The sequence below is a fragment of the Trachemys scripta genome, chromosome 8 (genome assembly GCF_013100865.1).
Source record: "Trachemys scripta elegans isolate TJP31775 chromosome 8, CAS_Tse_1.0, whole genome shotgun sequence".
NCBI classification, from domain to species: domain Eukaryota; kingdom Metazoa; phylum Chordata; order Testudines; family Emydidae; genus Trachemys; species Trachemys scripta.
The window spans coordinates 72,077,386-72,096,315 of NC_048305.1; the positions used below are offsets into that span (position 1 = coordinate 72,077,386).

An 18,930-nucleotide genomic window follows, 5' to 3' on the forward strand; every position below is an offset into this window, starting at 1 on the left:
CAGTCCCATGAAACCAAGGGAAAAGTAACGAATATGCTATAGTTAGGTTGTCACAAAACACTTGATAAGTTTTGACATAACCATTGGAAAATATAAGCATGCAAGGCAAAATAGCTTTTTTGGTAGAATCTTGATTAAAAACAAGGAGCCTAGTGGGATTTTCAGAAGTGCCTAGATACCTAAGGACCCATATCTTTAGGTGCCTACATACCTTTAAAAATCTGGTTCATAGAAAGTAAGTGAGGTTTTGTTTTTTTGTTTTATTTTTGGAGAGAGGTTGCCAATATAATACACTATTGGCAGGTTCTGAAAATATAGGTATCAAAAGTACAATCTCCCATATAGCTTATGATGCCAGCATTTTGTTTTGATGTACTCAAAAGAAAATGAACTAGCAAATATTTATTTTTGGAAACACTTGGCTCTAGATATTTCTTTCAGTTTATGAAGCAGCTTTGGCAACCTGAATTCCAACACCTTGAAGATTAAAAGCAAAATGAGTGTTTTACTGAATGTCTAGTAATTGTTTGTCTACAAAATCACCATAAGTGACTTTCTTACTGACCCCATGCCCCCATGTGCAAAGCAACTTCTTACCCCGACACGGCTAGATCCATGTTCGGGAAAAAACAAGATTAGCAATAGCAAGAGTACTGCTGATCAGGATTTAACAAGGAACTGATACACCAAGAGAGAGAGAGAAGAGTGCAGTCTGTGATAGTTCTCTCGTGTATCATCTCAGGACACTTATCCTTGATATTACATGCATAATCTAATTTGTTTATTGGCCCTTTTGCTAAGCTGATTACTTTACAAAGTTTGGTTTTGTTTTTTAATTTCCCCACATTTTTGTCCTTGAAATAAATACTTTTTCAGTAAGTAACTTTATTCATCCAACATCATTCAGCCTCACTAATGAGAGCACAGGTTTAATTCACTGAGCTGTTTTTCCTTTGTTGAGATGAATTTAATATTTATTAAAATTAACATTTGTATAAACCATAGCAAAATAATTCAGCATGTTTATTGTTTTGTTTAAATTATTTGTTTACTCTGTTTAATGCCACTTTGCTTCAGGACAAGGATACAGACTAACACGGCTACCCCCGATACAGGACAAGGAATAGAAAGCATATTTAATTATATTGTGTGTATGTGTGTGTGTGTGTATATGTGTGTATATAATTGTGTATATATATATATATATATACACACACATACACATATACCCATACATACATACATACATATATATATATATATATACACACACACACACAATATAATATATATATATATACTGCAAGGCTAATCTTTGAGTTAAATATCAGAATACATTCCTCCAAAATTGCGGGAAATCAATGTTAGAAACAGATGGGTGTGATTCCTAGTTTGTAATGTGTACAAAGAACATTGCAAATTTGAAATACCCAATGGCAGAAGGGAGTGTCTAAAAACAGGTTCCTATTTCCCCTGATTCATTATCCGTAAAAGCAGTTGTGCCTGTGGTATAAAGACATGGTAAAAATGGTGACCATTCTGGCAAAACTCTCAAGTTACCATTGTGAAGAATGCCAGGGGCATTACCATTTTGATTGTAGTTATCAGTGAACCCAGTAGTTGGAACTTATTGTTAGTTATCCAAGGAGGACAAGGACACTTATAGGTCCTGATCCTGCAGCGCTTTCTGACTCAGGCAACACTCCCTGGGTGTTATGCCTGACTAAGGAGCTCACGAATGCAAAGTGCTGCTGAACACCTCCTACAAAGTGTTGAATCAAGAAGGGATTTAAGGGGCCTTGGCCTGCAACAGAATTGGCCCCTTAGATTGTAATGTTTTTGACACCTGAGTTAGAGTTAAGATTATCTTCTGGAGTGATGAGAATAGATCATAGACAATTGATATGCATCACCGTCACTTGCCTTTGAAAAAGTCATTTATTTAGTTGATATTTGCTTAGAAGTAGTCATTTTGACTTAATACCCCATGGTGCAGAGTTGAACCAGGGTAACCTGCTGCCAGCTCTCTTGTCAAATCTATCTAAACTGTTTGAATTCTTGTGATCCTGCTGTGCACTTAAGATATTGCTATATTTTCCCTGATCTAAGCGTGAATGGAGACCTGTGTTACGTGGTGTGGATCACAGTGATTGCACAGTACTAAAATACCCAGTAGGTCTGGGGAACTGAAATAGAGGGTCACTAGTAACCCAGACCACATTGTACTTGAAGTGGGTTTGGTGTTCAGTTCCTGAAAAAATAGCTGACAAAAGACTGCTGGAAGTTTAAATCATTTTTATCTCATCAATATTTGACTTCAGTACTGTAGCACACAGAGAAGTGAAGATAAAAGGAGATTAAGTGAAGGGAAAAACATGTTTTCTAAATGAGAAAGAGAGGAGGAATGGGGGTTGGAAATACAGTCTAAAATGCTTATTCCCATTAATAATAATTGTATATATAATGATTTCATGCTGTACATCATACATTTTATGCTGGAGGTCAATGATGAGCAAGTTTAAGCAGTATGTAAAGTATGTTGTGTGTGTACTGCCATGATTTTAAGTTTCCTAATTTGGCTGTTGATTTTTTTTCTCTGTTATGTTTCTCCCTCTCATGTTCTAAGCAAAGTACTTGGCAATTATCATGTTCTGTCTATGGATCTATAGTGGCAAACACACATGTCCTTTGTGACTGATGATTTTTGTCTTTAGTGAGCACATCATAGCTCTTGGTTTGAGGCTGGGATTCAAGATAATGGGAGTGGGGTTGTGCCTTTGGCACAGTCTGACTATTATCTCCTATGCTTAGAAGTCCTGGTTCACCATTGATCCCATAAGGATAGACCCATAAAATATCTTCTGACTGGATTATTGCAGTGCTGTGTGATAGGCTATACCTGACAATCAGTTGGAAGCATCGGTGGTACAGAATGAGGCTAGCCATTTGTTATTCATAGGAAATATAAAGCATCAGTTCTCCAGTTCTGCCTACTTATTTCCTTGTGTAAATCAAGGTTTTGGCTTTCATCCATGAAGCTCTATATGGCTTAGGTCTCTAGAAATGGTTGTTTATTTTATTTTTAATTCTACACAGGAAAAAACCTTTTTGTCAAAAATGAAAAAGTTTTGTGGTTTAGAGTTTTCCAGATTTTAGACAAAAAGTCAAAATTTTCTGCAGAAAGCAAACACTTTTATTGAAAAAAAATTGTTTTGTCGAAAACCCAATTTTCCAATGAATAGCATGGATGAAAACTTTTTGACCAGTCGTAGAACCTACATTAAACAGCTGGGGGGAGGACTGGAAACGGGACCTTCTCAGTGGAGAGCTTACAGCTCTGGAATTTACTTCTGTGGGTCTATTGGAGCCTGAAACCTTGTATGTATCAGGATTGTAAACTACACAGATGTAGTGTAGACATGTTGCACCCTCAGAAAACACTGCTCACACCACTGCAATGGTGACTGCACTAGGGGTTTACACTGATAATGTTATAAAGAGATAACTAGGTGCTTAGAAGTGGAAATAGTTTAGGAAAATTTGGCATGCGAAGTTGCTGTTGAATACAAAAGCTTCAGTTTCTAGGTCTATTCATCCAATGGTAATTACTGTCACTAATTGCCTTCAGTGTGCATCTGAGGAGTGCAGGTATGCCATCCAGCCAGGATTACCGAAATTTAGTTCTGGTCGTGGTGGTGGTATAATTCTCGATGTTATTGGTAAATCCCCGTGTACCGTCAGATTATGCAACAGATAAATGGACAAGTCTCCCTCTTTAAAGCTACTCACATGCAGGTGTGTGAGGGACAGGCAATTGCCTAGAAAGGTCAAGAGCTCTGCAGGACAAGCATTTTCTCCTATATTGGCAACACCAAGCATTCAAAAATCATGAGTCAGCTGACCAAGAAAAAGCATGAGATTTAAAAATGATACATTTTGGATTCTTTTTTTTTTATTTGCCTTCTGGTTTTTGAGCCTTTAAAGATTCATGTTTTGTTTCCATAATCATACCATTATTTTTAATGGAGGTTGAGATTCTAGCATAATCCCATAACCCCACGAACACCAAGTATCACAAGACTTGCAATAAAAATCACATGACTTGGCTACGCTGACTCCTAAGATGCACAAAAGAATGGTTCTTTTGCATGCTTTTGAAGCTTCACTAGAGTAAAGCTAGGGCTGGCTCTGGAGGTGGGACAGCCAGGTCCCCCTCATATAGCATTGGAGCTCTGGAGATGTGAGTGACCTGTGAAATCCCTGAGCTCTTACCTGCTCAGCTTTAACTTTAACAACCCTGCAGCCAGTCTTCTCAACACCCAGGTCAGACTCTCGGAGACCCTCTCTTTCTCCTCACTACTGCTATGCACAGAGTTTAGAGCTAGTTGGAAGGGGATTTCTTTGCTGTGCCAGGCCAAACTCGGAACAGCAGTGTCTTGTGGGTAGGATTTTGCACTTGTACTGGGCCTTGAATCATAATTCCTGAGGTTTTGCTACATATTGTATATCTAATATGCTGCATGGTATGGGAGGGGACCTTGAATATCGTTAAAATGCTGCCACCCTATTTCACAATATGAAATCTGAAGATTTTGCTATAACACTGCAAGACCAGGGTTTTTTTTGTTTGTTTGTTCATTTTTAAAATAACTGGAGATTAGTATGTTTCCATTTAACTGTATTTTCAGAGTTAGCCAAAAAAAGAAAAAAAAAAAAGAGAGTATAAAGCAAAATACATAGGGAAACCAATAAGGAAAATGTACATTTGACATCTATGTAAGATTTTTAATAGCCATATCATGTGCCACTCTTATTTTAATGCCTGTAATGCTGAATGCTATGTAAAGAATGCACCCCTCTAATCTCTGGGTAAAAAGAGAATGAAACTGGTATGTACTGCATAATGAGCCCTACTTTTTTTTTCTATACAAAAATCAAAGTATGCATAGTTGTCTTTTCCAACCAAATTACAAAGATTTCCCTTAGAGGTTATAGTCTTATGCTTAATTTTTTCTAATTTTCAGATGTATATTACCAACACAATAAAAGCCAGAGGAACAAGGCTTGCAAAACCTGTTCTGTGCTTAGGCTTAATGTGTTTGGCATTTCTTACTGGTATCAACAGAGTAGCCGAGTATCGAAATCACTGGTCAGATGTGATAGCAGGATTTATAATTGGAATATCAATAGCAGTGTTTTTGGTAAGTGCATATATATGTGTGTGTGTGTGTGTGTGTGTGTGTATGTGTGCGTGCGTGTTTGGATGTGGGTGAGAGAGAGACAAAAGGTAAAATCTTAGCCCCATTGAAGTCAATGGCAAAACTCCTCTACTTCATTGGGTCCCGGATTTCTTACCTTAGTGATGTTGCAGTTCAGGTGTCTGGTTTGTATATTGCATATAAAAAGATGCCCTTTTTCTTGTGGGACTGGATGCACCTATATTCTGACACCCAGATCCATGGCTTCAGTTCACGTGGGCAAATGTCTACATCACATTAAAGAATTCCATGTGTAAATTTATGCTGTTAATGGCAGTATTGGTGCCTTAGATTCTTTTACAGGAAACTAAAATGCCAGACTTCGAGGCGGGCCTCAGTTTTCTAATAAAATGCCAGTTTTCAAAGATGCATAGATTTTTAGAACAGAGGGCACAGAATTTCATACCATAGTTCATACATCAAGCCCATAACTTTTTGAGCTAGGGCATTTCTTTTAGAATGACATCCAATCTTGATTTTCACTATACAGTATTAAAGTGCCATATTAGCATTATCAATCAGTTGCTCTTCATGGCAAAATGAAACAAAACAACAACCTGGTAAATTTATTTTGTATTCATTTATATTTAATTGAAAATGATGTGGTTTACCAGAATAAAAGACTTAATTTAGCTTTAAATCCTATAGAAGCCGACAAAGAGTGATTTAATGTATCATTTTCTGTCATTGCAAGTGTAGCCATTAGTACATTAGATGCTGCAATTGGTATCTGGTTTGTATATTCCATATAAAAAGGTGCCCTTTCTCTTTTGGAGAGATTTTTGGAATTGGATGCAACTTTATTATGGTACCCAGATCTCCAGTCTCAGTTCATGTGGACAAATGTCCAAATCACAAAACCACCACCACTCCAACACTTGTAATGACAATCTCAATAGAGAATTGAAGTTTGTGAAAGGGCACAGATGCTGATCTACACTCAAATTCCCTACAGGTCTGTCTCTCTGACACCTTTCACTAATACTAAATTCACCCTCTCAAAAGTTTATATATTTTTTCCCCTAAGAAACACTTTGGATGTAATCCTTGGGTATGACCAAGCTACACTGGGCTCAGAACCCAAGGAGTGTAAAGCCATCACCCCACCTTCAACCTTCCTGATCCTGGAGATACATTTGAGAGCAGCCTTAGGGCTTCTCTAAATTATGCTCCCTCTCCCCACCAACCCTTTCAGGGGTGGTCCTGTTGGCTCAGGATCAAGGGAGGGAGTGTAAGACACTTGGCCACATACACCTCCTACCCCAGAGAGTCAGGACTAGGTGGCTTTGAACTATCACATGGGAAATACTTGAAGAGAATTCCTCATCTGCTGTTTAAGCCAGCTCTCTATCCTGCTAGCACCACTGGAGCACCACAAGGGAACATGTACTTGTTTCAGCATGAGCCTTATAAAACTGGTAGAGACATTAGATTTAATTAGATTTTGGAGAAGGTTCAGTGGTAAAACCCCCAGCACTACAATGACGTCTTAGAAGAAACAATCAAAAATTGTGGTGTTTAAATGTTTGATTATTCATTAGCTGTTTCTGGGGAAGGGAAAACAAGCTGTACAAACTTGTGTGAATATCATTTTTATATTCAGACATTAATTGTAGAAATCCCTCCATTTGATTAAGTATTTATTTAAACAAATAAATTACACTCTACAATAAACGTGAAAAAAGTGCATTATGTATTAATTAGCTATTGGAAAGAGAATATAAATAAATTTTTATCAAGACATTTAATTTATACTCTGCTAACTGCAGGAACAATTGTTTAACATTTTGAAAAATGTCTTTCAAAGTAGTCAATTGTCACTAAAATCAATTTCCATTCTGCACAAGTCCAGCAATCCATTTTGAAAAGCCAAGTGAGTGAACAAGTTGAGAACATGCTATACAAGCAATTAATAAAATAAAACAACGGATTTTTATAACCATTTCTAGAGGAAGTGTTTGTGAATGCTCTTGTTGGTGTCAGGATAGTACCAAATGATTAGCATTTAAATTATACTGTGTTAGAAGCACTATCATGGATTTCAATATTTGCTAATCTTTATAGGAGTTCAGTGTTGTTGCTGTACTTTTTGTGCATTTTTTGATAAAACTTAATTTGAACATCTACTTAGTTTGAGATTAAAATTACTATATATAATTGGCCATTTATTATTCCACATCAGCAACAGATTTTCTTTTAGGAAGATCGCTTGTACTATGATAATGCATGTAACCATATTGTTTAAAATTATATCATCTTGAAATACTAAAGACTTTTTGTTAACATAAATTTGACTAACACACTCACATGATTCTTTCAGTCAATCTAGTTAATTTAGTCACATATATAATGTTTTCTTTGCTAGAATTACTATGCCATTGCTTCTGGTGATAGTAGGTCCACTGCTGAACATTTTACCAAAGTAGAAGTCATTGAACTCAGGATAATTTAAAAATAATTAGTATTTAGAGGGTTAGATACAGTAGGACAAACTGGGTATCTTTATTTTATTTCATTGATATTTCTGTTCTCCTACAGTAATCTCTTACTAAAGTCAGTAGGAGTTTTGCCTGAGTAAGGCTCAGGCTCAAAGAAGTAAAATGCTTGTTCATTATTCTAACTACCTTCTGACCTTTTTAGGTTGTATGTGTGGTAAATAATTTTAGAGGAAGACAACCAGAACATGAAAATTCTCATATGGATAATCTGGCCCAGATGCCAATGATCAGCATCCCACGAGTAGAAAGTCCTTTAGAAAAGGTAACGTCCATCCAGATGATTTCATTTTAAATACCGAAATGTGATGGTGATTTTGCTAACTTTTCTGGATTGACTGAACATTGATGCTTGTATCCTGTATCCCAAACTGCCTCAATAGAGTGGTAGGAAATGCTACATTTAAGGAGTGTTTATGTTTTGGAAGCAGGAAAAAGAACATCTTATGAGACACATGAGGCTTCCCCTGTGAGACCCTTCCAGCAATTGTGTTTCAGGAATGATGCGAAGTCGGCCAACCCCTAGACTGGATTATGGCAATGTGCCCTTCTCACAGCCATGCCTAGTGATGCCACAGACACATCAGGTCATGTACAATGTGACTGTGAAACACCCTGGAGTAAATGGGCAAAAGGGGGAGCACGTGCTACTTGCATCTACCATTTATTCCCTTTATGGTATGGTTACGTTGGAAACCAATCCACTTCTCATGTTCCAGCTTACCAGTTCAAGTCAACTGGGTGTTGAAATAACATCCCACATATTTAGGGCTGGTGTTAGGATGCTGACAGTGAAGGAGTTTCAGGTGAGGAGATTTGAGGGTGAAGATTTCAGTGACTTCCTTAACAATGTTAAAGTGAATTCTTTAATTGACACTGACACTGAGTATTCAGGCTGAGAGTGGGTAGAACATGGAGCAGTTGGAGTAATGAAATCTGTGACCCAAGCCCCAGGTTACATGTAGGATTTCTATGCAGCTGCTCCAAGCCAGCTGCATAGAGTACTGGGGCTACTTATATACATAAAAGCATAAGTTTAAGTGGGGTCAGTACAGTTACCTTTTCTGTGACGTGTAGGAGTGCACAGCTGCCCTGTGCAGCTGTTCAACCAGTGGATCCCTGAAAAGCTGTGGTCTCTTGCCAAAACAAATAAGATTTTAGATGAGCACGTACTAGTGACAGGATCCTTGGGTAAATCAGAATGCTTGGCATGAATAACTATTGCACCCTATTTAAAATTCATGTTATCTTGCTATACTAAAAAATTTGCTTTTACAAAGAATCTGTTCTGTTATATAAATGTTAGGTATGGCTATGCCAGAACAGTTTTGTTAGCGAGCAGGCATTGAAACAGATAACATAACTAAGGAACGACAATCCTTCAGACATTTTTACCTAAAGGAAAGTTTGAACTACTAATGCAAATTTTAAAGTAAATCTAATTTTTATAATGAGCTTTTCTGACATTACTTGTTAAAATCTTTTCTCTTCTCCTTTGAAGACAGTAAACAACTTCATATCCTGCAGGACACTAAAACAAAGATTTCATTGGAGTTCACTTTAGTACAAATTAGTATTAATGTACTTCTTTGTATTAAGCATAAAAGGTGCATTTTTTAATCAATTCACATCACATGCCCATCATTTGAGAATGGGATTCCCCCTTCCCTCCCCTCCCCTCCCCCCACTAAGGATTGCTGCATGAGACCCTAGTTTCTGGTTCATTTCCTTGGAAGAGAAAGCAGGTATCTTTTCAGAATTATCTAATATGCTTTTTATAACCACATTGTCTGTCAGTTGTGTTGAGTTTTTGTTATAAGGAGGTCATAGGCTCATTTGCTTTGACAAGCATTTAGTTGATGAATATATACCTTCAAAATAATCCATTCAGTAAATTCTCTATAAGGTGTCAAAACAAAACAAGATGTTAGCTGGCCTGGAACAGACTGTGTTAGTAAAAGAAAACATCCCTTATTTTTGTGCTGTGCTCTCCTAGGCTAAAAGCCAGTGAGGCAGGGAAGGAGCCATCATAGGCCACACATTTTGACTCTGTACAGAGCTGACTTATTCATCAGAAATCCAGTCAGGCCACTGAAACCTCTCTCTCCTGCCTGTTCTGGGGTGAAGATTTCATGGAAGCTAGTGTTTTCTTCCTCATTGTCCCTCTTCCATCTCATCCAATAATATCTGTCTGAGGCTTACTTCAGGCAAGATTGATGTGATGATGGTGGATTGGGTAAAACCACTGGATGAGTTTGCGAGCGTAATATCTTCATCCTGGCTGAGAGAATGGGTCCACCATTTGTGAGTGGTTTGGGACCCTGCAACATGAGAGACTGCCTCTCTCTCCAACTCATATTCCATCAGCTGAGATCAGTGGTGCATTCTCAGGTTGGGGGATTGCAGCAGGTGTTTTCCATGAGAGTTCTCAGCACTGTAATTCATTTCCCTCCTGGCTCAGCCCAAGCCCAGGGTTTGCTGCAAAGCCCACCTTGTCTTTCAGACTCTTAGGCATGTTAGGGGTCCCGAGGTAGAGAGGCTGAAAACTGAAGGATGATTTAGGCAGTGGGAAAAGCATCTTTCTTTTTTCAGAAAATAAGTTAACTGGAAGATTTATAATTGGAAAATAAAGTCTTGTATTGAAATTTTTTACATTTTCAGTGGTGTGATTTAAATTTTTGGAGCAACCTACAGTTCTGGATAGGATCCAGAGATACAGTCAAATAGTAATTCATAATTAATAATAAATAGTAGAGAGATGTGTAAAATTAATCTAATTTATGGCTAAGTTAGTTCAAACCCCAATCTCTTGCTAGATGCTTTTATTATCGACTCATTTTTTGTTTTCTAGCTAACCTCTTATAATATGGTCTTCTCTGGAGATAAAGGCAAGCTTGAAAGCTGGCATGCATGATGCTTTTTCCTTCCCTCACCTGTTGATAAACATATACCAAATTAGACTATCCTAAATCTAAATCCTGACTTTGCGTGTATTGGAATATTGGAGTCTCTCTTTTCCTTATTATCAGTTTACATGCTGCTGTAGCAGTAGTCAGGATAACTTAATGACAGCAAATCATTACTGTGCATGACTAGAACTCTGACAGGATCATGTTGCCATGGACCAAGGCAATGCTGTGGAGAAACATTTCAATGATTCTGTTTCTCTTTAATAAAGAAAAAGAACTAAAATGGAGCCATTCTTTTGCTTAAAACTGACTTCATCTGTTACCCCAGTGGAAGGGGTGTTTGCTCATCCATCCTAAAATAATATATTAATCTCTTCCCATAAACCAAGAAAATATACTGTCACTTCCTATGCCTGAAACTCCCCAATGTTCTGCTACCAGGCTCAATACCTATATCTGTGATGCAATACTTTTCACTTAAGGCTAGATGGCACCCAGCACATTCCTGGGTGACCAATGGAGATGAGCACACAGATCCTTCTCCACTGCAACCACTTGTGCTAGGACCAATACGGTTCCAGCCCATGCACTCTCGTGACCCCAGCGAATGCTCCCTGTTGGCATCACTATGGGCACCAAAAGGGGAATGGGAGAAAGGAGAGCCATATCTCTGCCACTCTTCACAGCTCCATGCCAGCTGGCAGAGATGACCAGCTGCACAGGGGAGCTTTTATTGCTCCCTTCTATGACTTAAGAAGGAGCAACCTTCCTTGTGCGTGCGCCTATTGGAGACATTATTCAGTTACTTAGAATTTTTCTTAGCAAGCTGAATTGAGCCTAATGCCACCTAATGGCAAGGAATGGTTATTAATTAGCTGCCAAGTCTGTTTAATTGGGATGCTTGGAGGTGATTAAGCAGTGCTGAAAGAAAGATATCCCGTCTTTGTGATGCTCAGAAGCTGTGGGTGCGGTATCTCCCCTCAAAGGATCATTGCCAGTGCTGGCTCAGCAATGCAAAACTGCTGTTTTAACCTTAGGGCTGAATACATTTATCCTTAGAATGCTAAGATGAAGTGTTTTTATTATGATTTAATTGGGAGGTGTAAGTATTGAGGTAGCCATACATGCAATGCATATTTGAACATGTGGACAGATCTGTTCTCAGTAGCATGCCATCTAACCAGAATGCCTGGGTTTAAATTTCTTATGAGAAATTTTGCTGACCTTTTGTGACCATATGGCTATATCTTGATCACTCAGTATGTCAACAATATGTACAATAAACACAGGCGACAGCGCATTCGAAAAAGGATAGAAAGCAGTTTAGCTCCAAATTTTACTGAAATCAAGCATCTGAATATATGTTCCCATCAGACCTTTCCCACTATTACACTACAGTTGCCTGGAAGTAGATGTTTGTTTATTTCAGATGCAAATGACATGATCACACATCTGAGTTTCAGTAAGTAGTACAATATAATAGCAGTTGAACAAAAGAAATGTGAAAATATGTTTAATGTGATTTCTGTAAAAATACATATTGTAGGTATTACAGAACCCAGATATTGATAAGAATCAAGAAGACCCTTTACAACAAAACTCCTTCAAAGCACACCTCGTTAGGTTCTTCTCCTGGATAACACGAATGAACCGTTTCGAACATCTTCACATAAGGCAATAAACGTATGTGCGCAGAAGCGCACTTGTGTGTTGGAGTGTGGCTTTAAAGCAAAGGCAGATATAATGTATGTCAGCCTTCTGTGCAGGTTTAGAACTTTGCAAGAAGTAGCATTTCCCTGAGGGATTACTTGCTGTGTTCTCTAAAAATGCCTCTTTCCTGTAGAACCAGGAGATATTCTTTTGTGTTGGAACTTAAATATGGGAGAGCTAACTTTCTGCGACTACAGAATTTTTCTGAATTGCTCCTTTTTAATTTTTATATTAACTTTAATTTAAACTCCACCATTCTAGACAGTGTAGGAATTTTTTTTAAAGTGTCTTGAAAAGAGAAATTTTGTTGCATAAATGGCTATTTTTAAGTATTCACAACTCTAGAAAAGACTGTTTTTATGGAATAGAAAAGAGTATGTCCTACTCTAAAATGTGAAATCTGTGTAAAGGAAAATACAAAAGATAAGTAAGGGGATGTAGAATTTTTCATGTACAACATGCACTTGATCAGTCTGTAGCAGGTTATAAATCAAAATTAAATACATAAAAACATGCTACAAAACATGGGATTTTTTCCCCAGAAACCTGCACTCAAGGTTTAACTTTTAGCATTTCACTTTTCTAATTTTTATTGGTTTGAAGGAATAATTACAAAGCATGAAGTCTTTAAAATCTTCTCTTCCTGCTTCCACAGACGTCACACTGTCAATTTAAAATAACACAAAACAGTGTACCAATGTGTAAAACTACTAAAGTTTAACAGAACCCAACTGTATCCTAATTCTTTTGAACACTGAGTGGTATAACTATTTCCCATGGAGTTTGAGGATTTGAGCTCTCATGCATGTATTTTTGCTTGTCTCTTGCATCTGTGTGTGCCTTTGCTGGCATTGTTGCAAATTTCATACACTGAATTGTCTGTCATAATAAAGCTAAACTGAAGTAAAAGGACATGGTAAAGCAACTGAAGAGTCATTTATTCTAGAGGGAGTCTATTTTTTCTCTAAATACCATCCTTCCTCAGAATCTATGTCTGAGAACACTATATATGAAAGCACAAAGAGTGCCACACTTGCACGCATCAATACCAGTCAGTCCTGGCACAAGTAAGTCATTACTTTTTGATCCATTTAAAATGGCATCTTGCAAAATCCATTGACAATAACTGGGCAAGTTTTAAGGATGTTCACAAGATCAACCTCTCCATAACCGGAGGCGATCCTAAGTTAGCAGATCTTGCTGAGGATCTTGTGCAGGAATTCCTTTGCAGTAGGATACCCTTTGCCCTAAGACCACACAGATGCACCCATGTGTGTGATCTAGGGGTTTGGTGACCAGCTGGTTTTTAGAGGTAGGAGGCTGAAACTACTGTCATTGGCATTCTCTTCTCCTTAAGCAGTAGGTAGCCACTCCTAAAGTAATGCCACTTGAAACAGCATTAAACTTGGACTCTGCATTCTCTCTCTCACACACACACACACACACACACACACTCTCTCTCTCTCCCCCTCAGAAAGGGGGATTATGCACAGGATCTATGGTTTTGGAAGGCCATAATGCCTGCTTCCTCCACGCTCCCAAGGAAAAAGATGTCCATGAAACTCAATGTTGACCACCAGTCTGGGTTCCACTAACCCCTCTATTGGATACTTTTGTGGAAGAGCATTGTATCTCTAGAGTGAAAATCTAGCCAATTTCAAAACAATGAGCTAAGCAGTTTCAGGTTCTACAGCTTCTACACCGGGGGCATCAGAGTGCCCCTGCCAGCGTATGTTCTTTAAAATGTTTCCTTTTCTCTGTTGCTATGTGAAAAATCCACATAAACAACAGTAGAAACTGAATATTAATGTAAAGTATCATTAAGTATGCAAAGGGTAAAATGTTCAAAATTACCTAAGTCCCGTTTTCTGAAAATGTTACCTAAAGAAAAAACAGAGTAAATATTTCTTTCGCTAATCTCTTTCAATTAGGCATTTGTTATAACAATAGATAAACAATTTTTAGACAGCAATCAGATTGACTGTATCATTTTTCAGGTCTAAATAGGTGTCAATATAAATACAGTGGGCCAAATTTTGTAATTCCCTGCAACTGCTTTGGGTTCAGTGGGGTGGCACAAGCATAACTGAGAGCAGAATTTGGCCCAGTAAGTAAATAGTTCCCTGAGCTTCATCTGAATATGTTGTTTTCCATTTAAGAAATCTAATTTTATTTCTCTTTTGTGATGACAGTCCAGAAATCTTTGCCAAGTATTAACACTGTTAAACTCTGAAAACTTCACATCAAGTTCTGTAGTAATCAAAAGGATCATTAGAGAAAGTAATTTGCTAGCAGACGTTTAATCAATTGTCATTTGTTTAAAGCATCTTTGTTATGTTTTTGAGTAAAATTAAAATAGAGACTTTACAGAAATCCAAAGTTCCACTAATACAAAAGCTTTTCTTTTTATTCCAGTATTTTTTAAAAAAATCATAATAGAAAACATGGGTTATTTCCCCTCCCCCCACCAAATAAAACATAGTTATGTCCCTTTGCTGTGCTTTGAGGCCAGGAACAAAGTCACCAGAATGACTGGGGTTAGAGATAGAGGGACATAGGGTGTAATGGTAGGATGTTCCATCTCTCCACTTCCAATCGGTAACTACTACATTCCCTTCCATAAAGTGCCCCTATCCCCATAGGAGACTGGTCTAGAGGAAGAGCTAAGGAATCAGCACTTTAAGCAGCACCTTTCCTCCCTTGCATGGATTAAATTCCTTCTAAAAAGTAAGGATGGTGCAATATGAATGACCCTTATGTGAGTTCTGAACCCCGTCACATGAATCAGAAAACCAGCCCACAGCCTGAGAGCAATTGAGAACACAGTTAGGAATGTTACTGGCAAAGGGAGATGATTCTGGAAGGGGCACTGAAGAGAGTCAGACAAAGGGTACGTCTTCACTATCCGCCGTATCGGCGGGTAGCAATCCATTTATCCTGGATCGATATATCGCGTCTCGTTAAGACACGATATATCGATCCCCGAATGTGCTCACCATCGATTCCGGAACTCCACCAGAGCGAGCGGCAGTAGTGCAGTCGATGGGGGAGTCGTGGCCGTCGATCCCGCGCCGTGTGGACCCCAGGTAATTCGATCCAAGATACTTTGACTTCAGCTACGCTATTTGCGTAGCTGAAGTTGCGTATCTTGGATCGATCCCCCCGCTAGTGTAGACCAGACCTAAGTGACAGTAGGGTAAGGCGTGTACAGTCTTTCATATCCTTTACCCATTTTTCTTGCCTTGCACTGTCTCCACGTTACTTGTGGTCCTACTGCTGGGAGATATGAGAAGGTGGCAAGAGAAAAGATGTGATCCTACAGCAATACACCAAAATCTGCAGTACTTCCAGCTTAAATTTTCTTCCATGCATTTTCACATGGAAGGAGATGCGTAGGGCCCTATAGCAATAGGACTGTGTTTCATTTTGTCTGTTTAAAATATGTTTCCCAATGGTGGCTTAAACAATTCCTTAGAAAAGAGATTGTATATTGAAGACAATAGGAGTTGAGAACAGTTGGTACCACAGAGTAGGCTTTCAGTGCCTTGCAGAATCCCACCATTAGGAACCAAATGCAAACACTTCAGCAGGTGTGTAAATGAGACTCACATGGGTCAAGTTACCCACCTGCGTAAGTGTTTGCATGAGCAGGTTCAGACTGGAGCATGACAATGGACAGCATAATTATTCTGGACGCTACAGTTTTTTTTACTGTGTAGTGTTTTAAGTAAAAAGTGAAGTAAAACCTGTTACATATACACACACATTCTTAAAGAATACACTTGTTGAAGGAAGCAACAGAAGAACATTGCAAATGATGCTGCAATGGGTCTGAAGAAGTAATTTTTAAAATGTTCTATAAACTAGTGAATTCTAGCATTTCACTACTTCATTCCATGCCATCTGGCTCACAGGGAGCAATTAAACTTAAAAAGAAATGCAACATTAAAATTGTATTAACACTAAAACAGAATACTATCAGCTGTCAGGCAGCAGTTTGCATTCCCAGAAATTTAGCTTTTAATTATAAATAAGACAGCAATAAAACGACAACTAATTTAATTATTCAAATTGTTATTAAATGAAAAATGCATTAAAAGCTAAAATGTTGTAGAACTATACCACTGAGTTACTTTGTTCACTGTACTTATGTATACAATTTTTGCACTATTTAAAAAAAGATTTGCTATGGGAAGGGATGGACAGCATTGCAATTAGAAACATTTTTATTTACATTGTACTACAAAACTCTCCAAGCATAAGAATGTTTCAAAAGCCAAAAATAGGAATAATCTTTGTTATGATGATTATACATAGCTAACTGTGTGTTTGATTTTTTTTTTTTTTTTTAAACTTACAGAACCACATCACGGCCTTTGCAGAAGTCACATGATGATGAAGCTGCTGTGTATTCACTACACTGGACATCATCTCTTTTCACAGTCCACTCATAATAACTGAAGTGTATTGAAAATAAGAGAGTAAAAATTGTCTGATTTATAACTTGATTTTTAGAACATTAAAACTACATCAACATTTGAAAACTGCTTCTTAAATATTAAAAGTTCAATTTACTTTCCAACAAAAGCATTGCACCATTATTTATGTATTTATTTATGGGGGCGGGGGGAGGGAAGGAATCTGAACTTTAGTCATGTTTGTATGACAATGCCCTCTCTAGCCTTTTTTGGCTATTTATCATTTTAATTATTCATAGATCTATTCAGCAGTACATCATTTTCTGATCGATTGATTTTAAAATCTGAGTTTTTAATTCAGCATGACATTGTTTCCATTTGAGCAGATTTCAGTGTATGACTTTTTTTAAAAATTATGTTCTGTACTAAAATGCTGTTTGCTCATTACATTATGCTGTATTTCACTTAAGATACCATTCATACCATATGTTACATATAAGACTGGTGCTTCTGCTTTTGAAGAGAAAAAAATGCCAATTTTTACTGTAATAAGTATTGTATCATAATTAAAAGTTTATTTGGATATTTTCCTGACTTAAGTGTAGTCCAGTGATTGATATGTAGTTCCTGAATGTCTTGGATGATGTACATTGTAGCTAGGATAAAGGACATGACAAAATATAGAAATTCTGGCCATTGGTATATATCCTTTTTTTAGTAATGATTTCTCATTCTGAGTTAAGGGCTCCATTCTTAGTCCCAGGATATCTTAATTCTTTCTGTAACTAACATGAGAAGTACAGCTATTGCAGATCACTGAAACTACATGCAGTCTATATTCTCCCTCTGAGTATGTGTTATGCATCTCAGGGCATCCAGCTGGCATGCTGGAAGTGTATGTGTCAAGGTGAATGGGGGGAAAAGGAGAAGGGGAAACTAGTTTAACAAGCAATTTACATATTTCTGTACCCTATGTTTTTGTTTCAGGGAATTTGTGGGAAAAGTGGCTGCGTAAATGTAATCATAGACATCTTGGTCCAAATTGCTCAAGATATTTAGGTACTGCTGAGTTCAGGATTGTCAATGATCTTTTGGCTCCTATGTGCCTAAATCCCTTTTGAAAATGAGATTTGGGTTCCTAAACCAGTTAGGTGTTAAAATGCTGGGTGCAGCACCTAAATACCTGTAAACATCTGGTCCCTTTAGCTAACATGACCAGAACTTATATAATCAAGCATAAGGGGGTCTGATTGACCTTGGGAGCATAACAGGGGACATATTTCAAATTTTCCAACAATTGCTATAGTGTGTAATCGAGAACCTGACTTGTCTTTAACTTCATGCATTCATATCTCCTTTTTCCACTTATTAGTGTTCACAATCATATCAAACCTACCCATTGGAAAGGCAATCCAGCTCTCCATTAATGCTGAAGTTGGCCCATATAGAGTAATTTTATATAGGTGGAGAGCCCAAAAGGGTTTGCAACTGTTTGATAGAGTGTATGCTTGACCTATCTCTGAAGACTTAGCTTTCGCAACTGCAGATATAATGCTACAGTTATTCACACATCAAGAATAGCAGTGTTGGTAGATCTGTTGAGACAAGCAGAGCATGCCAAGCCTCACATTTTCCACACGTTTAGTGCCTATGCACTAACCAGTGGTGGAGGCTGCCCAACCTATTAAAAAAAAAAGTGATGTCAAGTGTACATTATATGTTTATTGACCAAATGAAGGGAAAGTATAGGTTTAAAGGGAATCTCTACTTTAATAACCTAAACACTGCCTGGAGGACAGAGCAGGATCACAGTGTGTATATTATTTGAGTAGACCAGAGAACGGAACATATACTTATCCACCTAAACTGAAAATCCAGAATAAAGATGCATGGAAGTGGAAAAAAGCAAGAATAGAGTCCTCAAGCACCACAATGCTACTTACACTATTGAAAACAGTGTTCATTAAAATATCAATTGTTTAAAAAATTGTAGTATTTTTCAAATGTGTGTACCACCCTGCTAAATACATTTACCTTTCTTCCTCTAGCTCTTTAAGAGCCAACCCACTAAAAATTGCTCTATGTGCAGCTTTAAGTGAAATCTTCACTTTTTTTTTTTTTTTTTTTTTTTTGGTATTTA

General features: G+C 37.7%; 1 protein-coding gene across 4 annotated transcripts in view; it reads left to right on the plus strand.

Moving 5' to 3' along the window:
• The window catches only part of PLPPR5 (phospholipid phosphatase related 5), a 53,675-nt gene extending 36,291 nt beyond the window's left edge, over positions 1 to 17,384 (plus strand). The window contains exons 4-6 of one of the 4 annotated variants that reach the window (XM_034779731.1): positions 5,025 to 5,201; positions 7,899 to 8,018; positions 12,209 to 13,803. In XM_034779731.1, coding sequence (XP_034635622.1) covers positions 5,025 to 5,201; positions 7,899 to 8,018; positions 12,209 to 12,343 — 432 coding nt within the window. In that variant the 3' untranslated portion in view covers positions 12,344 to 13,803. Of the gene's footprint in view, positions 1 to 5,024; positions 5,202 to 7,898; positions 8,019 to 12,208; positions 13,804 to 16,732 lie in introns of those variants that run through there. The other 3 variants (XM_034779733.1, XM_034779734.1, XM_034779735.1) reach the window with 3 other exon arrangements.
• The last annotated feature ends 1,546 nt before the right edge of the window (positions 17,385 to 18,930 follow it).